Source organism: Haliaeetus albicilla, chromosome 7 (genome assembly GCF_947461875.1).
Source record: "Haliaeetus albicilla chromosome 7, bHalAlb1.1, whole genome shotgun sequence".
Taxonomy (NCBI): Eukaryota; Metazoa; Chordata; class Aves; order Accipitriformes; family Accipitridae; genus Haliaeetus; species Haliaeetus albicilla.
The window spans coordinates 3,256,430-3,279,162 of record NC_091489.1 but is presented as its reverse complement, the minus strand read 5'-3'; the positions used below and the strand labels follow the sequence as shown (position 1 = coordinate 3,279,162).

The following is a 22,733-nucleotide window of genomic DNA, read 5'->3' as shown; positions in this document are numbered from 1 at the left end:
GTAAGTAGTTCCCATCAGGGCTTTTCTTGCTTTGGAGACAAAGAGGTTGGCCATCCACTGAGTTATCAAAGATGATAAGGGACTGCATTTTATAAATGGAGATAGGCTCTAATTGCGAAAACGCCTGTGAATACTTCCGTGGCACTTTGCTGAACCCTCGTGTCACGGAGGATTTTTGAAGTCTGCTTTCCACAGTCATTACATACTGCTTCATTTGTAATGAAGTTTGCAACTCATGGAACTTCATTTGGATAAATTTTAGCTCCCCTCACCCCCAAATCTATTTTATGTCCATCTGCTAATGGGGAAAGAAATTAAACCTTGGTTCCTTGTGTAATATTGCAGCAGAGGCAGTCACAGGGATTTAACTCCTCCGCTTGAGAAGCAGAAACTACTCGGCGGCCAACCTCCACCACGCAGCACAGCTTGAGCAACACCCCACAAAGCAAATAATCATAAGCTATAAGCAAATGCATTCAAGCACACCTTAACTTAGTCCTTAATGAGAGAAATTTTACCAAATGAGTCGGTGCAAAGACTCTCCCTTGCATCTCCTTGTAGCAGAGGCTGAGTGTGGGGGGGTTAAGGGCAGGGGGATTTAGGGTGGGGGGATTTTTTGCTCTTGGATTGTTTGCCCTCCAGCTCAGCGAAATCCTGCTTTTCTGAGCACGGGTTGTGACTCTGCTAGCAGGAATCCTCTTCTCCCAAGCCCGAATAATGGCCCGTCCTGGTCTCCTAGTAACTGCGGCTGCCACATCACTTTTGACAATGGTGCATCCTTTGTAGCCTGGTTCTCCGCTCCTGCTGTCTGCTCTGTTTCTTCAAATGGCAATTGTCTGAAATTTCTCCAAATGAGCAACTTCTGTGTGTGGTGGTTTTGTTTGTTTTGTCTGTGCTGGCAGAAAGGGGTTTAGCGTGTCTTTTTGTGTTTCTTCCTTAAAGCAAGGTGAACCCTTGGGGAACATACTTTTGTGAGATAGCTTGTGGTAGAGGTTGTGTGTGTCCCCCCCCCCAATACCAAATATTGCTCCTGTTATTTTCTGAAACCATGCTCTCAAAGCATTTGAAACTTTCTGTTCTCGGAGTAAAAGTCTTCTCATTGATTATTGCACTAAAAGGCTTTCTTTGCTTGATGTATTTTGGAACTGGCCTCTGTCTAGATGTAAAAGTGTATATAATGAAACTTCGCCAGCAGCCAGCAAACCTCTCTCCAAGCTGTAGAGAAGGAATTTGACTTGTGAAGGCTGAAGCATAAAACCTGCTCTGGTGGCAATACCTGCCCTGTAACTCTGCTGGGGTGTACGGGGATTTTTGGAGCTGGCTTAGTGCTCTGGATATGGGGAGTTTTGGGGGAAAAGGAAGGCCTGGGGGGGGAAAGCTGCTTTTTTTTGGTCTTTGGAGGAGGGAATGTGTCCATGTAAGTGGGAGCCTGAAGTTTGGGTGTAGGGGGAAGGGGAGAAGGTTGGGAATACCCATCAGTGGTGCAGAATGAGCCCATGCACAAGCAATAGCAACCGAATATTCAGGTGAAAGTCCGATCCCAGCAGATCCCAAAACCGGACCCAACGCCTGATTACTAGAAGAGGCAAGTTCAGATGCATCTGAAGGGAGCTGAATTTGGGCACAGGTCGTGGTGATGCCCTGTGCCTCGTTCACAACCCCACCAGTTTATTTTCCTTCTCCCGTGAGGAGACTGAGATTGCTCTCAGTAAAAACACTTGACCTGCCTCGGTGCCACTGTGAAAACTTTATTCTCTCTCTCAAGGACAGTGTTGTTGTGGTGGTTTTTTTTTTCCCTTCAATGTAAATTAAATGCTACAATCAGAGCTCCACTTCATACACACGTACGCACGCGGGCGCACACCTTTGCACTGAGGAACGGCAGCGTTTGGAGCTGAATGTGGCGGGGCAAGGGTGGGAGCGGGCGCTGGGGAGCTGGCAGTGATACGAAGCACGGATGAGATGAAGGGGAAACGCATGAATCACTGTGTGTCAGGGGAAACACATGAATCATATATTGTGTCAGCAGATTTGACAGATTCCACCAGGATTTCTCTACGCGCGGATCCACAGTTTCAAGTCCCTGAACCCCCCTCCGTGCCACGGTGCCCAGCGTGAGCTGTGGTGGGGTGGCACCTCGGGAAGGTCCTTCCTGCCCGTCCCGGCTCCCCGTTTCCATCCCGGCAGCCCTTTGTACCCCGACGTGGGAAAACTCAGCTCCAGCTCCTGCAGAACTTGGATGTGGGGGAGATGATGTGGCTGCCCATGGACGTCTTACAGCCATGGAGGGCATCAGGTGCCTTTCCCCCCGCCCCGAGGTCTTCCCCTGGCTCCAGGCTGTGTAAGCCCACTTCTGGAGCCCTCTTTGCCTGGTCACCAACCTTTTAGGACCATGTGGCCTAGATCCAGGCAAATCCATTATTGCACTGAGAAACACAAGTCCTGATTGTAGCTTTATGTCCTATTTTCTGTAACCTAAATTCAGACCCTGCCTTCACGTACCAGTCTCTAAAGACCACGGATCCAGGCCAGGTTTAGCGATGCCGGTACCCCACAGCCTAAAATTCCTCCTCTTGACATTGGAGCTTTTGGGGAAAATGGAAAATCCTCCTCTTCCTTCCTTGCTTCTGGTTTCTAGGGACCGCCGCGCTCCCGCCCCCACTTACAAAACCGTCCCCGTCCCCCCCCACCCCCCCAGCACCCGCCTGTCACCGGGGCATCCTGCGATGGGCAGAGCGCATCATCCCGAGGGGTAGTAGGGTACGTCGCTGTGATAGTTGTAATCGGGACACACTTTCTGCACGAGCCTGTAGTCTATGCTGTAGAAGGTGATATAGATGCAGATGACTTTGAAAGGCTTCGAGCAGACCCAGGAGACGTGACTTTGGGTGTGCTCGTGGTAGCAGGTCTTAGATGGGTCGTAAGTGCAGAGCGTGGTCTTCTTGGCGCGATCCACTTTCTCGTACTCCACGCGGCAGTTGAAGATTTTGGATTCTTTGGCCTCGATGAAGATCTGTTGCTCCAGGTCAAACTCTACTGCCTTGGTAGGGGGGACGAGGCTGACGGAGATGTTCCCTTGCCCGGTAGAGTTGTGTCGGAAGAAGACGTTGACTGTGCCGTTGCCATGATCAACCACCTTTCCAGTGATCAAGAGGTTCAACTTCACCGTCTTGATATTGGAATAGAAATCTCCCCAGCCAAAAATTTTTTTAAGCTTGCCTGAGGCTGGCCCCAAGTCCCTCTGTCCTCTGGGGTGTGGAGCACGGTTTCGCTCAGACAGGTTGTCCAGGATATCCCATAACTCCCGTGAACTGCTCACCAGCTCCAGGAGGGTCATATTCTGCAGTAAGGTTGGAGTTAACAGGGACTTTGGAGAGAGCAGCCCTCTCGTCTTCTGCACTTGAGCTCTCTCCTGGGTCTTGGGTTCATGTTGCTCTGCACCTTTCCCTGGTTCTTCTTGGCCACAAATCACCTGAACGTAGCAATGGTGGAGAGTGAGAGATGGGTGATGGGTGCCTGCCCCCCCTTGCCCAGTCTTGTTCTCCAGGGTCACCCCACTCCAGGGTCACTCCAGACATGACTCAGCCATCCTCTTTCCCATCCTGGCTTTCCTTATTTCCCTTTTCTCTTGCCTTTTCTCTCTTGTAGTCCATATTTCCCTTCTGGTAGCAATTTCTCCCGTCTCTCATTCTCTTGTGGTTGCTCAGGGAATGGGTGAAGGGAGCTGGGATGGGTGCTTTTGCTCATTGATGGTGCAGCCTGGCAGTGGCACCTCACTCAGGGCAGAGCATCTGCACCCGGGGGATCTCTGCAGATGTTGGGGAGAAGGGTGCTATAGGGGAAAGCCGCACACCTGCGACAAGGGTGCTCACCTCGTGGCCTTCGCACCGATCTCGCCGCTGACAGCACGTCCCACGGACCCCTCTTCTGACCTCCAAACTGTACCATGCTCTGGGGAGACACAGAGCTGGGAGCAGTGGGGCAGGACGCGGAACAGCAAACCGCAGGGGTGAGTTCTCACCCGGGGGAGATGCCCTTTGCCTCTAACGGCCACGCACGGGCTCCTCTGCAAACTCTCCTCCTGCTAGCACGGGGGGGTCTGCCTGCCGCCAGCTGTGGACCCCAAAATAAGGACAGACAGGGGCTGGGGAGCTGCCAGGGTGGGGGGGCTCCCTTGCTGCCAGGCTGTGGGCACCCAGCGGGTACCCAGCGAGCTGGGAGGGTGCCCGGGCAGGAGGCAGATGCTGTAACCCCATCGCTTTCAGTGTTGGGGTGCTGAGCAAATGCCCACCGTGATCCCTGGGGTGTGAAGGGTTCACCTGGCAGAAAAGGCAACGGAGAAGCCAAGGTCGAGGTCGGCCTGCCAGGCTGTGCCGGAGCTTTGCCCCAGCCTGGGGGGGCCGGGGGTGCGGGTGAGCTGGTCCCTGGCAGCTCTACCAGGACTGCTGTGCTTGGGGAGGGGGGGCTGCAGATTTTTAGGGTGATCAGGGGGGTACCATTAACACCATCCCTGCGTGCGAGCCCACCCCGCTACCTGCTGCAAAATAACAGAAGTTTTGGGACGCTTGTTTTTTCAGGGGATGGGGTGGGGGGGGAGGGTGTGGAGCTGAGGGGGGGGGGATAAATTGATTTGGGAAATGTTCCTGGCTGTCAACCCCCACCCCGTCCCTTTGGCAGCACGACCCCCCCCCCCCCCCCAGGCCCCCCTTCCCCATCCCCAGCGCTCACCAGCAGAGAGATGCTCCCCTGGATGAGGAGGACGATGCAGCTCCGGGGAAGATGCATTTTCCAGCCGGTGCCGCCCGCCTTCGCTGTTATCTCAAATTTTAGAGAGGGTTTGGGTGGGTTTTTCTAATTTTTTTTTTTTTTTTAATTTTTTTTCCCCTTTTCCCTCCCTTCTTTATAAGCGAGAAACCTCAGCGAGGGGAAAAAGAGGTGTTCCCCTTTTTATAAACCCCTTTCTCTCCTTCCCCTCCGGCCCATGGTGGCTCCGGCAGCTCCCACCCCGGTGTTGCCGGACCGGGCGCCGGGGAGGCGGCTTCACCTGCTGCCGCTGCCGTTCCTGCTCCTCTGCCTGCTCCTCTCTGCCTTCTTGGAGACTCACTGAAACTCCGCTCCATCCCCTCCTCTTTCCCTCCCCTGGCAGGTGCTGGGAGCAGAGCGGCACCTCCGAGCGTAACCCTTTGCTGCCTGCAACCCAGGCAAAGCAAACCCAAGGGGGGGGGGTCTCCGGGGGGGGGTGATGGAGAGGGGCTCGGAGGGGTTTGGCAGAGGGTGGGGGGGTGTACTGGAAGGCTGGGGGGCTGTCCTGCAAGGATGTTCCCGTTACTTGCCAGAAAGGAGCATCCCAGGCATGAAGGGAGTGAATTGGGGTGGGGGGGGGAATTGGAGGGGGACCCACCGAGGTCACTGCCTCTGCCCCTACAAACTGCTTGATGTTGTCTCATCAGGGGAACGGGCAGGACTGTGGCATTACCCTCTGTCCCGGGGCTCAGCTCTTCCCCATCTTCTTCCATCCAGTCCAGCCATCAGGAAAAGGTTTCTTCTACCAGTCCTCCCCCCGCAGCCCTGGGGGGGGCTGCAGAACTGGGCTGCGGGTCTGGCAAGGGGAGGCACCGCTCAGGGCAGAGCAGTTGTGCCCTTTGGGAGGTGATGGTCGAGGTGAGGGGAGAGTTTTGGGGCCTGGATTTATCGGGGAGGTTGAATTTTTGTTCCTCTAATACTGGCTGCTGCAGCAATGTTTCCTCCCCTATCGCGTGGCCGTGAGGTCTTCTTTCCCTCCCCACCCTTAAAATCATTAAAAATAGAGAGAATTGTAATATTTTCAAGGTCTTTTGATTTTGGGGTCTGTGTATGGCCCCTTCTACCTGCTTGACATGGATGTGGAGCTTTTCCCTCCTCCCTGGAGGGTCCAGCATCTCCTTTGCAAGAGGTGCAGGCCCGGTAGGAAGTTTATTTTGAATTTATTTGTGATTTTGTGTTTATGGACATGCATGCGTAAGTCTGGGCAATAACGTTGTCCCCCTTCCTCTGCATGGCAAGGGTGGGAGGTGGCGAATCATAGCTGTGCCAGGGCACTCCTGCCCTTCAATTTGGGAAATCATAAAAGGAACAAGGAAATGCAGATCCTGTTCCCCCCAAGCCAGGCAGTTTGATTTCTATATTATTCCAGAAGTAAAGGGATGGCAGGCAGCATTGAGCTTAAAAAGGAAACAGAAGCCACTGGTTTGCTGTTACAGAAAGACAGATTTGCTCGTGGTGGGGTTTTTCCCACAGTTGTCCTTTTCCCATCCTTCAGCAGGAGAAGTTGCGGTACCAAGAAGCAACTTGCCAGGGACAGGACTAGAATTAAACCCTGTATTTTCTCAACCCTTAGGCAATGATTCCTCTTCTTTACCTTCCTGTCTGCATCCTTTTCGTATTCCCCCTTTCCCTGAGCTGCTTTGGAAAGCCAGATCTTGCAGCGATGCTAAAGATGAACAAACTACGGGGGGAAAGAGCACGTTGTGAGATGCAGGATGCTCTCGCCGAATGCCCTGCTAGCATTCCCATCTGCACAGCAAACTGGTCCAGCTTTTGCCTGCGATTGCAGTGCTGGGATCTGGACAGGGAGGTTTCTTTGGCAGTTTTGGGGAGGGGAGGAAGGTGGGTGACAAACCTGCGCGGTGGCTGCCGCCTGCTGCCTGCAGCGCTGCCTGTCACCTCCTGGGTTTGTTGGAAATCTGAGTCAGGTTGGAAATACCATCTTGGACAGATGCCATGGGAATTACCTGGGGGTTGAATCACTTTTTCCTCTCTACTGAGCAACTTGCTTGGTGTTGATGGTACTTGCTTCCCTGGAGTGGTGGCATTTTGGGGCACAGGAGGACAAGATACCTCCTTAACGCCAACAAAAGGTGAGGAGCCCGGCGAGCCTGATTTCCCCAGCTGACCTGCGCCAAAGGGAGCAAAGGAGTGACAAATCCCTCAAAAAAAGCTTCCTGGTAGCCAGGGCTATTAAGCTCCAGAATATTCATCCAAGAGCGGTGCTGGAAGGACCCTGGGGCCTCCTAAAACCAGAAGGAACACAGCGTTGGAGGATATATGGCGGTACTAATGCTGTCCTGGCCCCAGCGGCGTGCTGGATACCTTTAATAGGCTGCACGTCTCTAACTACTGTGATTTCGATAAAAGATCTTCATAAAACTTCCAAATGCCTGTGCCATCACCTGCTTTTCAATCACTCCAAGCACTGCGTCTCCTGCACAGCCTTCCTGGAGCCGTCGTGACGCGTGGGCTCAGGTCCACGCCACCATCCTGCCGTGCTGGATGCATCCCACCTATTCCCACGCTAGTTCTGGGTGGTGAAATGCTTTTGGGGAGCAGCTCTGTGGCTCCGATTTGGCTCCTTGCGACTCAGCGAGGCTGAGCTGAGGTCAGCAAAGCTCAGGACGAGGAGGAAGAATGAGGGATAAAAATGATTTAATGTGACTTTCTGGGTTTCCTGGTGTTTGGAGGGAGCTGGGGACTGGAGTGGCATAAAGAAGGACTGATTTAGGAGCTGCTCTAGCTCGTCTTGTGCTGCGATGGCTCCCTCCGGAGCTACTTAAATAGCCCGTGCGTGGTGAGCATGGGGCTGGAGCTTCCACTTTCCCGGTATGGCAGTGGGGATGTCTCCCCCAGTCCAGCCCGGGGACGTGTCCTCGCCGCATGGCCCATCTGAGGGGTCCGTTCAGGAAAAGTGGGTTCCTGCGCTGCCCGTGCAGAAACGGGACCTCAGCGGTGGAAATAAAACCATCCAGGCAGGCCCCGGGCCAGCATTTAGGGACAGGTTTCCTTTTAAATGCTGGTGAATATAATCCTGGTGCTGTAAAATTGGATGGGATTGGGGTGGGAGGAGGTAATGGAAAGGCTGGGTGCTGCTTTCCACACACCTAAAGAATAAATACTCTTGTCCCTGCTGCTTTTTCCCCAGGAGGGTCCCAGGCCGGGCTGGTAGTGGGGTTGGAAGGGGCATCCCGGTGTCTCGCCGGGAGATTGTTGAGGATGGGATGAGTTGGTGCCAATGTTTTGGGTCTGGCTTTGCTTGGCTCAGCTGTTCCGAAGCCGCAGCTCCAGCTGGTGGGTGCCAAACTGGGTTTTGCAAGTTTATTCTGCTGGGTTTTGCCAATAAAGGAAGGTTCGGTGACCAAAACTGCTCTTTGTCCTGCGTGGGCTTCTCCCAGTGGGCACGATGCACTCCCGGGATGCGATTACAGGGGGGTGATGGGGCTCTTCCAGCTGCATTTCTTTGTGCAGAACCTGGCACGAAGGTCCGGGCACCCCAGCTGGAGCTCCAGGGGCTGCTGCAAAAATATACTCTCAGATTGTGCAAATTTCCAAAGTCAAACATTACCCACGTGTTTCTAATCCTTTGGGAAACCTCTTTTTTTTCCAGGTCCAGGGGATCCAGCTCTCTGGGAAGGATGTTGTTGCCATTGCAGCGAGCAGGGGCTGGTTTGGGGGGGGGAAGGAGAACACAGTCTCTCGCACCTCGCCTGATGCTGCTGCACATCCCACCTGGGGGAAGCAACTTGGGCTACAAGGGAGCAGCTGAGATTTTTTTTTTTTTTAGGTATCATTTATCTGAAAGCTGAATTGAAGGAAGCCTTGGTGGTGCTGCCAGGCCCTTTCTCCCTTGTGCTGCTCAGCCCAGCTCCGTCTTTCCTTTCCTGGGTTTCTATTGCCCTCTAGTGGGACCCTGGGCTGGGAAGATGGGCTCAGTCTGGGGGTGCTGGTGGGGGGAGCTCAGCTCTGCCGAGAAATCACAGGATGCTGAGCACCAGGGGGGGAGTGAAATGCGGAGGGGAGAGGCTCTGGCTAGCACCTCCCGTTTAGCAAAGCAGCTTTCTATCAACGGATCTTATTTTTGGAAGCATTATTTTTCACGAGGTGTTATCAACCTCCGCGGAATTAAGGGTAGAAGGAGATTAGAAAGACAAAAAAGGCCAGAAAGGGGGAATATATTTTTAAGCAGAAAGGTTGCAGTGACCTGAGGTGCAGGTGTGCAGCGGTGGGGGAGAAGCTGGTTGTCGGCAGCATCCTTAGCAGTAAGAGCAAGGAAGAGGGTTTGCAGTTTTCTGTGGCAGGGTGCTGCTGAGCATCTTCCTCCAGTAACGTGTCACAAAAATCCATGTATACAGAGGCAGCTTAGCTACATGGGAGACACATGCCGTGGGATCCTGGTGGCTTTTGCAGGATGCCAGGCAGGCGTCTCGAAGGTTCATCACCAAAGGGAAAGGGCTCTGTTCTCTCGTGTCGTGAAGGAGGAGAGATGGGGCACGACGGAGCTCCCCTGTGGGTCCGATGTCCCCATAAACACCCAGTGCCGCTCTTGCAAAGCTGGAGCAGCTGCATGTAAAGCCGTGCTGTCAAGACTGTGAGTGCCAAAGACCAAAAAAAAACCCCAACCCTGAGAGTGAAGATGCTCTGGGAGAGACAGCAAAGATCGGGAGGTCAGGGAGACTGGCTTATGCAGAGACTTAAAAGAAGCAAGGGAGCATAGCAAGAGTGGGAACCCAAGCCTTCAAATGCCTGACAGCTGTAAGGGGAAAAAGATAATTAATTCAGGTGTTGACTAAGAGGGATATACAGCCTGAGAGGCTGTGTATCCCCTGATGCAGCCCTTTCCCCTTCCAGTTACTCTGGGAAAGAGGCTGCCATCCTTATTTTTATTTCGCAGCCTAACACCCCAAGGTTATTTGGCCGCAGCAGTGAGATTTCAGCTCAGCTCCACTGAGCCACGGTTCAGTGCTCTGTCTCCTGCCTCCTCTCCAGGAGCTGCTGGATGTGGTCTGCCTTCCTCAGCTGGGCTGCTGCGGAGGGATGTGCTCCCAATGCACAGGGAGCAAGTGGATGCCGTTGGCACCCAGAAATATATGAAATGTGGTTAATTCGTGCTTTGCTCTCACAGAACCTTTCGTTAGCAGGTATCAAAAGATTTCTCCAGGCTGGTAAATATAGTTATTCCAGATTGATTTAGTTTAGGGGCTCAGGAGCAAAGCTGGGGGGAGAAAGCAGGTTCCTGGGTGCCAGTCTGCTGCATCTTGCTGCATCCTCTGCTGCATATGCAAGGCAAGCAGATTTCCCCCCTCCAGGTATCGCTGTATGTGTGCATGCATCTGCTGGTGTTCATGTACATAATGCAGCTCCATTGTTTTTTATAAATATATATGAAAGGAATATTCGTGCTCTAGGCTCCAGCGCTGTCCTGGGGAAAGTTCTCCTAAAGCCCTCGTCCGAATTCAGCTGCCAGATGGGAGATTTTGGAGCTGACAACCCTGGCTCTGGCTGTGCTCAGCCCTTCTCCGGATCCAGCTGAACCCTCCCAGCCAGGTAGGATCTGTCTTGCTGGGGCTCGTAAACCGGGTACCTCGGAAGAGCAGTTTGGTTTTGCCTTTGGAATGCATTAGGCTACTTTGTTGGATACTAAAAATATAAAATAATGTTGCTCCTGGGAAAATTATCTCAAAATCCTGCTTCTTGCACTGCCCTACCTCTCCGCCCTGTTCCCAGCCGTGCACACAGGTCTTTCCCCTCCCTTTTCCAGTAATGAAGAATAATCATTTCCAAAAGGCGACACCTCATCGCAGCATGTTCGCCAAGTGCCGAGACCTCTTGGCGAAGGCTGCGGGAGCCTGTTTGGATTTTTAAGTGGGAAAACAAATTAAAAGGTTCCTCCCCATTTCCCTTTTCACTTGCAGACACCTGCAGGCATCAGGGTTTTCCTAAAGAGCTGGGGGGGGGGGGACGGGGACGGTTTGGCAAGGCATTGCTTAAAAATAGAGCAAACCTGGAGGTTTAGGTGAAGCGGGAGCCCAATAATTTGCGATGCGGATGCAATTGGGGATGCGCTGCTGCAGCTGGGGGGTGAGGTGATGTGGGGTACGCCTCGGTGGGGAGCAGGAGGATGGGCTGGGGGAAGGATTGGGGCTAAATCCTGCTTTTGCAGGAGGCCGGGAAGGAGGCAGAGGAGGCTGCCAAGCGAGCGAGCCCTTCTGCTGTGCGACTGCAGAGGGTAGCAGGGAGCTGCTCTGGGCATCGTCTGGTTTCTGGGTGCACCCACTGCTGCTGGGGCTGCCAAGGGCAGCGAACCCCAAAATCTGCTGGCCTGGGAGTGGCGGATGCTGCTCAAAACCACCTTCCCCATTGCAGAGTTATTTACGGCCCAGATCGTGTGCGAATATTGAATAACCTAGGAAACTTTAAAAACACCGTTCTGCAAGTAAAAATCACGTTTATCCTGGGAAAGTTGGGGACCCGGCAAGGACGAGTGTGTCCTGGTTTGCTGTGCTATGGAGGGGCTTGATGATTTTTCATCCCCATCTCCTTTGGGTTTCTCTGTGTTGGCTCATTTGCTTTTCTCAGGCCAAACGGGAGAGAAAAAAGTATTTCTTGCTTCTGCTCTGGGGGATTTGGAAAGAGGGTCCCCGTTGGTCCGGGGTGCTGGGAGAAGGGTGTTAGAGCTGGCTGCCCCGAGGGTGCTCAGCTCCAGCCTGAGGGACCCAGCGGGTACACCCCAGGCTGGGGACGGGTGGCTCCGATTTCCCTTCCCACCCTCCGAGGCTGAATATAATTTCATAAAAATAACCGAAGAGGCGACTGGAGTCTCGCTGGGAAAAGAAATAATCCCAGGGAAAACAAAGCTGTGACAAAAGAGGGTTTGTGCAGAGATGGGGTTTGGAGCCATGAGCAGCCCTTCCCTGCATTTTGGGTGTAGAGTGCCGGATTTTTCTCAAAGCAAGGCTTTAATTTTACCTGCAAATCCTCCCATAGGACAGCAGAGCATGTGCAGGAGGGCAATACAACCCCCGTGCCTTGAAACCCCAAAGCCCAAGGAAAAAAAAAAATCATTTATCCTGCCCTTTCAGGAGATGCAGGGTACTCTGCTGGATGAATCACTGGTGAAGGTGATGGTTCGCATCTCACGCAGCATCTCCTTCCTTCGGAGCAGGATGGCGATTAACAGCTCATTTCTGCTGGGCTCAGCAAACAGCAATGCCCCCGGGTTTCCAGGGCAGATGTGAAATGATAAATTGGAGATGAAAAGGGTTTACGTCCCAGTAACGCTTTACCGGGTCACGTCCCATGTTTACATCACGGTCCTATCATTGTGAAAAGGCAATATAAACACGATACAATCTATTGGTAGAAAAACTGCGTGGCTTGCAGCCATCAGGGTTTCTTGCCCAGCTCTCGGAGCGGGACAGCGCTGAATGAAATTAAAATGATTAGTAAAAATGCTGTGATGCCTCTGGCTGGGACTGAGTTGTTTGCATGCTTTTGAAAGGATAGGGGGGAAAAAAAAAAAGCTCTCCGCGTGCAAAATGCCCTCCGTGCTATTTTAGTCTGGACAGTAAAGAGGCTGAAATCTTTACAGTTTGCTGCTTGAGCTGCAAGGAGAGGAAAAACCTCTTAGCAGCAAATCTCAGAGGCTCAAAGCTCTGCTTTGGCCCCAAAAGAGCGACTGTCTGCAGCTCTGCTGCGTTACGATGGGCTGCTTTTCCCCCGCCTCGCATGTCGGCTGATATTTAAGTCATAGCTGCTGGAGTCAAGGGATTTATGCTGGGATCTCACCTCGTGTTTTAAATGTGCTGTAAACACCTGATGTTTGCAGAGCGAGGGCTGGACAGACGACCGGTGTGTATCTAACAGCAGAGGAAGGCGATGCCTCCACCAGGCCCCTTGAATTAACACAGCTTTGCTAGAAAAATCTTAATTTCTCAGGTGCATTTTGGAAGGAGATGGTTGAACTTTTCAGATGCCTCTTCCCGAGCGCATGCAGGCAGGGTTTCTCATTTCTCTTGCTTCCGAAAACACAGTTTCCCCCCGCTAAGCTCATCTCTAGATAAGAGCTGCTTTAGACAAACCTTCCTCCCTCAGCCCCGTCCCCCTCTGCATCTTCCCATGCTCGTGCCTGTGTCGGGCGTTCGTGCCTCTGTGCTTCCCTGGGCTGGCTGCGGAGGGGAGATAAGCCCTGTCTGGGAGCCGTGTCATAATATTAATGATTAATATTTCTTAATGCTAGAGTGGGCTGGACAAGTGGTGGGGTTTTTTCCCCGTGTAAAATTTTGCCTTATTGTCATTAAAAAAAAGGGATAAAGAAATGGGGAGGGTGCACTGGGATGACAACTGGTGAAAAGGGGGGGAAAAGGGTAATTTTTTTTTTCCTGAAAAATTGGGAATTCCTGAAAAATTTCTCTTTTTTTTTGGTCGTCTTTTCTCTTTTTTTTTGTCGTCTTTTCTCTTTTTTTTGGTCGTCTTTTCGGTCTTTTTTTCTTTTCCCTTTTTTTCTTTTTTCCTTTTTTTGTCTTCCCTCCCCAGGAAATATTTCAGCTACTCTCTCTGAGCAGTCTAGCAGGCAACCAAGGCTCTGGTACTGACCCCATTTTCCATGCCACCCTGTTATCATTTTTCTCAGAGCTTCTAACCCATAGGTTGGGCCATAAACCCCCCAGGACTTTTCCAGCCTCATCTCAAAACACTTCTTCCCTCCCCAAAACTCTCCGTGCTCTCAGGGAGAACGAGCCCGCCAGGCTGGGGGCAGGATGGGGACCCCCAGACACTGCAGGCCTCCCAGCCTGCCTGCTGCTTTGGGGGGCTACAGCTTTGCCTCATGCCAGAGCAGGAAAAAAAATCAAGGCGAGAGGCTTTTTTGCTAATGTTTTACATCTGCCTGAGCGCGGTTGGGTTTCTTGGGAGAGGTAATTTCTTCTAGGAGACCGTCCGAGGCAGCTCCTCTAAAGGGCTCTCATGCCCTAAACCTGACCTGATTATTTTTTTCAGCTGTATCTAAGAAGAAATCCCTGTCTCTGAATCCTACCTTGCCCATCACTGCTATGGGGGAATATCCCACCTAGGGCTATATGCTGTGCCAGCATCAGTGGGGTGCACAGCGCTGCATGTAGTGGGACCACCCCCCCCGCTCCCTCCTGGGGCTCCCTGCTGCCGTTCGGCATCGATCACGCTCTGCCTGGGCATTCGGCGAGACTTCGAATGATTTTGCTAACCTGATTACACGGAAATACATTTTTGCAATGCATTTTTGCAATGCTGACAGTCCTGGGTGGCGGCTGGGCACTCTCTCAGGCTTGGCTAATGACCCACCCCTACCCCCAGATTTCCTCGTAATAATTAAAAATGTACTTTTTTTAGCTGCCCGTGCGGAGGGAAGAGTGGCGAAGGGCCAGTAGGCGAGGCGGAGGGCAAGTATTCAGTGGTGCATTTCCAACGCTCGCACTCCATCAGCAACCTGGGTCGGATCCAAGCCGGGGGCGGCCGGTGCTGGCCAAGCACAGCCCTCCCGTCCCGGCGGGTCTGGGAGCAGAGCTGCTTTCCGTCTCGGGGATCGGATTGCCCATAGAAAGATGCCTGGGCCAGGTGTCTTGGGCTTGTTTTGGGGTGGAGGTGGGGAGATTTGGGGAGGAGGGTGAGTGGGATTTGGCCATTGGGCTGAGCAGCATGTGGGTTGGGGGGGGATGTGCAAGAGGAGGGGGGTAAATGGGGCTCGGTGCCTTAAAAAAAGGAGATGATCACGCACTGGCATTGCACGTGGGTTTTTTAAGCAACATCTCTGTGTGCTGTGGGGCTGGAGCAGCATCAGCCCTGGTCCTGCGCTCGCCTCTGCATTTCGGGGTTTCCCGTAGGGCGATGTGTCTGAAACCTTGTGCTTTCCCGGGGGGGGCTTTGCCTTCTCAGCCCCTTCTTTCCATTGTGGCACTGATCTATCTCAGAGGCGATGGAAAGGCTGACTTGGGTTTTTCCAGCCCAGTCGCCTTTGCCGTCGCTGAACCTTCAGCTGTGACCTGGCATTGGGGGGGGATTCTTAATTACTGGGGGGGCTCAGCCCAGAGCACGAAGCGCTTTCAGTTCAAACGCAGGGTCCTGTGGACTTGTCCTCATGAGAGACGCAGGCTGAGAACAGCCAGATGGGTTTGCGTGTTCAACCCGGACCCACGTGCTGAGACGTAGCCCAGGGTTGCGCTTGGCTTCTTCCCCCAAATAAGGCATCATCTGGAGCTCCAAGTGAAAATACCGCAGCGATCGCATGTGCCCCGCTGCGTCCCCCCCCCGGCTCTGCTCACCCCTTGACCCTCCAGCTGCTTTATCCTCACTGAAAAGCAACAAATCCAGCCAAAAAGCTGCAAATCTCCCCCTTGACACCTGCACTTCCAGCTCAACCTTGTCCCCGAGGAGGGGACGGGGCCACGCAGGCAGCAGGTCCCGGTTCCTGGGGGGGTACATGGGGCTGGACGGGGCCGTGATTGATGAGCGACTTCGTTGCCCTCCGGGGCCACGGCATTGCAGCTTTGCTTGTTCAAGAGCTTTGGGGGAATTTCTGCCTTTTTTTTTTAGGCTCTGCTTTTCAGTTCACTGGGTTCTAAGCCTTCCTGCTCTGCTTGAGAAGGCTGGAGGGTCAGTGGAGGGAAAAGCGGCTTTTAACGAGAAAAGAGGCTGCAACGCTGTTCTCAGCATTGCTTTTTCAGTGTGACGTTGCCCATTTTACCCCCAAACCGACCTGTTTGCTCTCTCCAAATCCCTTTCTCCCAGTCAAACCCGGTGCTTGCTGTCACAGGAGGCGGCGGAGCACGGCGCGTTGTGCGAGCTTGTGTTGACAAGCTCAGACTCCCCAGGGAATAACCCAGATGGATTTGCTCTTAGAAATCCGTGCTTCGGATAACGATGCGGCTTCCCTAATTACTCCAATGGCCAGATCCCAGACAGCATAGAGCAGCCCGTGGAAAGGGCCAGTTTGAAGCGGCTGAGGCTCTGGGTCCATCGATGCTCTGATTCACGGGACGAAGGGGCGAGCGGCCTCCGTCCGATCGCCTCGAGCTCTAGCAGCAGCAAAGGGAGCGATTCATGGGAGCTACGGAGGATTTCTTAGATCAGAAAGTCTCCCAGTGAATATAAGATTGTTTTTTTCCTCCCAACTAACTGAAGCCAAAGATGAGCCTCGGTGGGTGTTGGGGGATGCTTGCTTAAGGGTGACATCCCAGACTAGTAAGAGCCTTGGGAGAAGCATCCAAAACTGGAGCATATAAAGGTCGTGGGGACTATTGATGCCTCCGTAGGGTGGCTTATGGTCCTTCTCCAGGTTTGGGGTGACCACGTCCCGGTCCTCCTTCCTGCTGGTGGAGGGTTCACGCGTGTCCGTCATCTGTAGGTGAGTGTCCGGGGTCAGGGCACAGCTTCCCACCGGTGACCACCACTTTCTGAAAGCTGCGGTCGGAGCCTGCGCCTCTCCGGCCGGCGGAGCTGTGCACCCCAGGGAGAGGGAGCCCTGGGTTTCCTTCCTCTGCCAGTGCCTGTTTATGCATTTTATCCAATTACTGCTTAATGCAAAATGCATAAGGAGCCCTTGGAGCGGGGACAGAAACCCACGGCTCGACTTTGCCGTCCTCATCGGCGGAGCTGACCCTTTAGGACAATTTCCAGCCTCATTGAATGACTTCATGAGAAGATTTCTCTGCCTTTTTCTTTCTTTTTTTTTTTTAGTTACAACCAGTTGCTGGTTAATTTTTGTTCTGATTTAGGACCAAAAACCATGTCTGGAGCCTGAATTTGCTTCACTTAAGCATCCCACCGCTGCAGCTCAGCTAGACGTTTGCTGCTAGATTAAAAGCTTTTGCGCCAGGGAATTGGAGCCGCTTTCAAGAGGTCTTGAGCTGGCCCACCTCAAACACCAAAAATCACAGGGCGGCTTTTTGAAAACGTAAGCCACTGCCAACATCGTGGCTTCCTGGCTAACCTGGCACGGTCCACGCTGCCGGCTGTCGCTTGACCTGAGACAGGAAAGAAACAGCTTGTACAACCGAGCCCTGTTGTGGCTTTTGAGGTTTTAGCAAGTTAAAGCAACAAATTGTCCATTTAAGTGAAACCCACACTGCAGTCCGGTTCCTGGGGGAGCCCCAGATCCCGAGCCAAAATCTGAGAGAGCAGCGGGAGAAAAATCAATCATGATTATAGGAAATCAAGCAAACTCCAAAGCTCTCTTTCCCTTCTTCCCTTGGCAAATCCCTTTTTTTGGCTCAGGTTTTCCCATCCTTGTTTCTAAAGTGGACAAAGAGATAGGGATGGGGATGAATCTTCCTGCCCCCACAGCCAGGTTTTACCCTGAAGGAGAGGCTGAACTAGGGCCCAAAATCTCTCTATTATTTTAATAGAGATGCACCCTGAGAGATGATTAACCACAGACCTTTTGCAAGCCCGTCACAGAATTTTTCAAACCTAATTGGATTTACTTCCCCTATTTCTGCAGCTTGTGTGCTCCTTATTTTGTTATTTATAGAAAACATCTGTCTGAGTGTCGGCCAGCCCATAGGTGGGAAATCGGGGCTTGGTGATTTCTTTGCTCTACATGGCTAGGGCGAAACACCAGCTATGCCGAAAGAAATAGCGGTGCCTCCGCTAGCTCCTTTTGGGAGAATAGTGGCAGGTTTCATGGGTGATGAGCTACCCATGGGTGCCTCCTTGCACCCAATGATGGCAGGAGGGCCGGGTGAAAACCACAATTGCATGAAAAAAGTAGGTAAATCCTGGCTGAAAAAAACCTTCCAGGAAGGCAGGAGCTTCCTCCACCCCAGTCCTGTTGAATGGGCAGGGAAAAGCCAGGGATCGTTTTTCCAGGTAAGAAGCGGACCCGCAGGACGGGAGAGTGTCGTAATGCTGACTAAGCCAGTTATTACAGCTGTGATTAACCTGGGTAATTAATCTCAGGGATTGAATGTGGTAGAGGTCAACGTTTTCTAAGCTGGTTGGGAGACGTGGTGATGTAATTGCTTTGGAGACGTTAATTCTCCCCATCCACTCCCCGCACCCACTTCTGCTCATCTTTTATGGTTTTGGGAAGCTTTTTCTCATCTTTTCTACTTTCTGGGAGCTGAGGCTGAAGGATTTTGTACCGGCGATGGCAGCAGTACAGACAAACCCTCCCTCTCCCTTTCCATGCCCGACGGGGCTGGGGCAGGGGTGCGAGATGGGGTCCGGGGCCAGCTGCGCACAGCCAACGGGGCAAGCCAGCTGCAAATCCTTGGATGCAAAATTGCTTTGCTGGGTGGGAAAGGGGAAGGATCTGATCCAGGGTGGTGGATTAATTGGGTAAGATCATGCAGCGAATTTATGGCAGCTGGAAATCAGATGCATCCTCCCCAGTGCTCCATTAACCCCAAAGCATCCCTCTTCCTCCCTGGGCACCTTTCTAAAGCTTTGCCCTATACGTAACAGCAAGTAGGTAAAAGCTGAGCTCCCAAACATCTTTTATCCTAGTGCTTTTGGATCACAAGAAATACTATAAGTCAAAAAAAGTGATGTGCAAATTTTTTTTTGAAGTCTTGGCGGCTTTTATTTGTGATAACGTGAAGAGGCACTTCATTCTCAGGCTGCAGGGACCTGTGGTGCCGGCACACGATGCTGTCTGGATGTTTTTATTTGTATCATGAGGCACTGCTGGCAAAAGGAGCTCTTGGTTTGTGAACAGAGGATTGGCTACTGATAGTAAAGTGATTTACAGTGAGGCTTAGGCCAGCCAGCTCCAGGAGTGCTTTTACGTGATGGCCTAATGGTTATTAATTTGTCTGGAATTTACTGTAATGCTATTAATCCTGATAGGCTTGTTGGGTATTTAATGCAAATATTTTAAGTGCTTCTGTGGGATTTTTTTTTCCCTGGAACCGTGTGTTTAGCTGCACAGCCTGCATGCGAGTAGGAGCTCCCGTTTTGACAGAAATTTCAATGAATTTCCCCCCTCCCATTGCAGCGGGTGTAAGTCAGCCACGCTCTTCCCCATCCCCTCGGGCAGGGCTCTCTAGGCTTGTCCAATATCCCTGTCCTCTCTGCCCTGAGGTTTCAAATTCCTCTTCTCTTTTCCAGCTCTGAACATCTTTCATCTTCTCTTCTTTGTGAGAGCCACCAAATTGCCCGTGTCCCCAGCCGGCTGCCCCGCGCCGGCTTTGCCTAACCCGCTCCCGTGGGTCAGCCCTTTCATTTCTCCCTCGCTTTGATTCCTCGCTTTACGTTCCTGGCTGGCAAGCTGAGCTGCAACCATGTGTTTCTGTTTAGGTGGCCTGACAGATTGAGGTTTCCAGCTTTCTTGGTGGGAAACACAGCTCCAAAAGCCTGGAAATGTGTGAAGGTTGCAATCCGATTCCGGCTGCGTTCCCCGCTCCCCCTCCTCTCCATCCCTGCGGGGAGAGCACAGCTGATGCCAAAGTGGGATGGGGGGGAGGAAAAAAAAAAAAATCCAAACCTCCCAGGGAAACTGGAAATATATGTAGGACTTTATCCAAAGATCAATTAAATAAATCACAGGCCAGGACCGTGAGAGCGGCAGGTTCCTTTGGAGGGATCATCTCCCAAATCTGCGGCTGGAGCGAGCTGGCTCAGGTTGGGGGGAGCTGGGCTGCGCAGCCGGCTCCCCAAATGCGTGGGACAAAAAGACTGCAATATTAGCTTAATGCCGGGGAATGCACGTGTTTCCCGTGCACGGGCAATGTGGGGCCCCGGCTCAAGCCCCCTCCAAAGGGGTTTAAACCTGGTGTGGGCGAGCAGAGCTGCCTCGAGGCTTCACCACCCCGTTGCAGAGGGAAGAGCAGAACATCCCTGGGTGCACGTTGCTCCTTCTCCGCCATCCCCGGAGCTCGCAGCATCCCCACGGGCGGGTTAATGCCTCTGTCCCCCTCCCGGGCAAGTGGGCCAGTGGTGGTGGGAGACAAAGAGCCCTTTGAAGTGTTTGGAGATATGAGTCAAGGGCTGGCCATGCCCCTGTGCTGAGGGGCGAGGGCCGGGGCAAGCTGTCTGCCTCAATTGATGGCTTTATCCTTTATTTTCTGTCTTTGCTCAGTCTGGAGCTCCTCAGCGGGAAGCAAAGCCAGATGCCTGGTGTTTTGCCTGGCCAAGGGCTGCTGCCGCTTGTCGCTCAGGATCGTGACCACCACCGGCAGCTCCTCCGGACCGCCGTGTGCCCCCACGTGCGGCGCGGGGCTCAGTGGGCATCTCTGCTCGGCTGTGGGGGTCTTGCGTGGCTCGTTCCCCTGCGTGTGTCTGGCTGGAGCCTGGGGTTCATCCTCCCTTGGCTGGAGGAACACAAGCGGGTCGCCTCTCGTGACCTTCTCGCTGAGCCAAATATCAGGGCTTGGCTCCCACTGCGGCTAAGCATATGCAACCATTTCCTTCCCAGCTGAAAAAGGCCTTTCTGGGAATGAGGGAGAGAGAGAGGTGCTTTCCATTCTTCCATTCTCCAGAGCATTTGGGAATAGGTGGGTCTGGAAATACCCCCCAACGCGAGTGCCCCCGCATCACCCGCTCGGGTGCAGGCAGGTGATGCTGACCACGTGGGGACGGATCCTTCTCCACGCTTCTGCTGTTGCGGCTTCACGGACCCACGCCAGGGGATGGGCGATTTGGGAAAAGGAAGGTTTGCGAAGTGGGATTGCTGGTGTTTACAGGGTCGAACACGATGCCGCCCCGGGATAACAGGCGTGAGGTTCTTCTTGGTATCATTTCACAAGAAAAGTGTCCAGGGAGAGCCCTGCCTTTTTGCTGAATGATTCCTGATGGGAGCTGAGTGTTTGCCAGGAAAAGGGTGGATGGAGAGCACGCTCATCCCTGTTAGCTCTCTGCTAACAGACCCCAGCTTGTTCCCAGCAGCCTGGCAGCAACCGCTTTGGTCTCACGGCCCATTTGGAAAATGATGGGAAAGAGCAAAGGTGAGCACCGTGCCCGCACCCCAGGGCCGGTGCTGAGCTGCTCCATGGGATGGTGGGGATGTGGAGTGGAAACCCAGTAAGACGGGAGAGGTAGGAGGGATTTTGGTTTCAGAGCGGAGGAAGGAGCGGGGGGTCCTGCTCTGGCCCCGCCGAACCGGCACGTGTTGCGGGAGCGCTCGGGCGAGCCGGGCTGGCACTTGGCCACCATGCCCGGGTGGCTGCGGCTGTTCCCGGCCAGATGTTCTCTAATTTCAGTCTGTTTGGTTCCCAGTGTCTGCTCCTGCCATCAAGCCTGGCCCCCAAGCCTCGCTCTCCGCGGGCGGCAGATTCCCCTCCCGCCTTTGCCAACGGGGCCAAGAATAATACACGTTGGTGGTGAAAAGCCCGGGTGTCCTCTGAAGCCCCCCCTGAGTCTCCTGACTTGTGATGGGCTGTGGGAGGGTGGGAGCCCCAACACTTTTGGGAGGTCGGGACCGGGAGGGAGAAGCAAATAACAGGGCTGGGGAAGGCGTGCAGGAGGCAGGCCTGCTGGAAAGTTGCAGCAAGGGGGTAGGGAATAATCAAGGGTATTTATAGGATTCCTATCCCTCCATGTTCAGCATCTCACCCGCACAGGCAGACTGTCTCCAGTCAGGGACCCAGGGCACGGCGAGGTTAAACACCGAGGGTTCATCCCTTTTGGTCTCCAAGAGAAAGGCAGTGTCAAAAGCAGAATCTGCGGTGCCAGGGTAGAAGAAATGGTCTTAAAAAAATAAATAGTGTGGGTCACATGAGTTACTGGCTTTTTCTGGAGAAGCCCAGTGTTTACATGAGTGCTTGGAGGCTTGGCTGTGTTTCACGCTCACGGAAAGGGTCTTGGAGGAGAGGCTGAGGCTGAGCTTGAGTTAAGATTAGGCGGTCATTTGGGAGGCCTGGCTCTGCCCTACGATGTTTTCCTTCAACGCACATGGTTTTGGTTGCTGTCAGAGAAGCAGACTCGGGACAAGACGGGCTGTGAGGCTGCTCAGTTGATGACTTTGCCCTAGTAATTGGGTGTCTCCGGGTGCTCTCTGCTTCCAGAGACCCCGCGAGAGCTGCTGGTGGTTGGATCCAGCGTGAAGCTGTGCTTGGAGACTGGCCGAGCATCCCAAGGGATGCCTGGAGGTCCCGGCACTGCGTGGTCTTTGCCCAAAGCTGGGGCTGTCTGTGGGGGGGACCTCAGCCCCCAGCAGACTGCAGCATCGGTGGCCGGGAGCACTGCCAGCGCCTTCTCTGGTCCTTAATTAGCAGCATTACCCATGTTGGGAGAAGGATGTCAGTTGTTCCTCCTGCTTATTCTTCCTTTTGAAGTCATAATCCTCCCACTCTGACATCACAGCCGTTACCGCTGCAGCTAATTGCGATGCCACACGGGCAGGTGGGAGCAGCTCGCAGGCAGAGGAGCCCAGCGGACCTCGCTCGGGCATCAAAGCCCCATCCAGCTGTCCCGATGATGGGGGGAGCCGCAAACATGATACGGGGACAGAATCGATTCGGCTCAACGCCTTCTCGGTGGCTCGGGGAGAGCAGCATCTCCTCGTCCTGTCCATGGCAAGCTCTGGCCCAGGGCTGCTTTCCCCTGGGGAATTAAAACAAGGAGAAAATAGCTCCCGTGAGCTGCTTTCTCCTTGCAGGTTACCGTTTGTTTCATGAGGTCCTGAGCAGGGATCCAGAGCAGAGCTCTGCTGTTTGATTTGCTTTGCAAAGACAACCGAAAGGTGTTAAGTGCTTGTAATGCCAGTACAAACACGACCCTGCTGGTGTGCAATCACTGGCCTGTTTAACGTTTTCTGAAGTGCTTTAAGAAAGCCACTTCTGCTCGGTGCAAGCTTTTGGGATCTGGGCATCAAAAATCCTTTAACATCATTACATTTTTGCAGGCTATGATGTGAAAGATTCCCACCCTGACACAGGTCATGGTCGTCTTTTATTTTGTTATTATCTTATCACCCATTCAGCTATTCTTAATCTTCTTTTATCCCTTTTTATCCC

The 22,733-nt window shown here is 53.2% G+C and overlaps 1 protein-coding gene across 1 annotated transcript; it reads right to left on the bottom strand.

Moving 5' to 3' along the window:
• Nucleotides 1-2,706: 2,706 nt before the first annotated feature.
• Nucleotides 2,707-5,109, bottom strand: NXPH3 (neurexophilin 3). Its single transcript, XM_069786150.1, has 2 exons — nucleotides 4,729-5,109; nucleotides 2,707-3,472 (listed from the first exon to the last, which is right to left on the bottom strand). Exons 1-2 carry the CDS (start codon nucleotides 4,783-4,785, stop codon nucleotides 2,741-2,743), a joined length of 789 nt encoding a protein of 262 aa, XP_069642251.1. The 5' UTR covers nucleotides 4,786-5,109; the 3' UTR covers nucleotides 2,707-2,740.
• Between the last annotated feature and the right edge of the window lie 17,624 nt (nucleotides 5,110-22,733).

Coding starts and splice junctions, on each gene's coding strand:
- NXPH3 (XM_069786150.1), bottom strand. CDS start 4,785: ATGCATCTTCCCCGGAGCTGCATCGTCCTCCTCATCCAGGGGAGCATC. Junction 3,473..4,728: donor AGGGGAGCATCTCTCTGCTG/GTGAGCGCTGGG, acceptor TGCTACGTTCAG/GTGATTTGTGGCCAAGAAGA.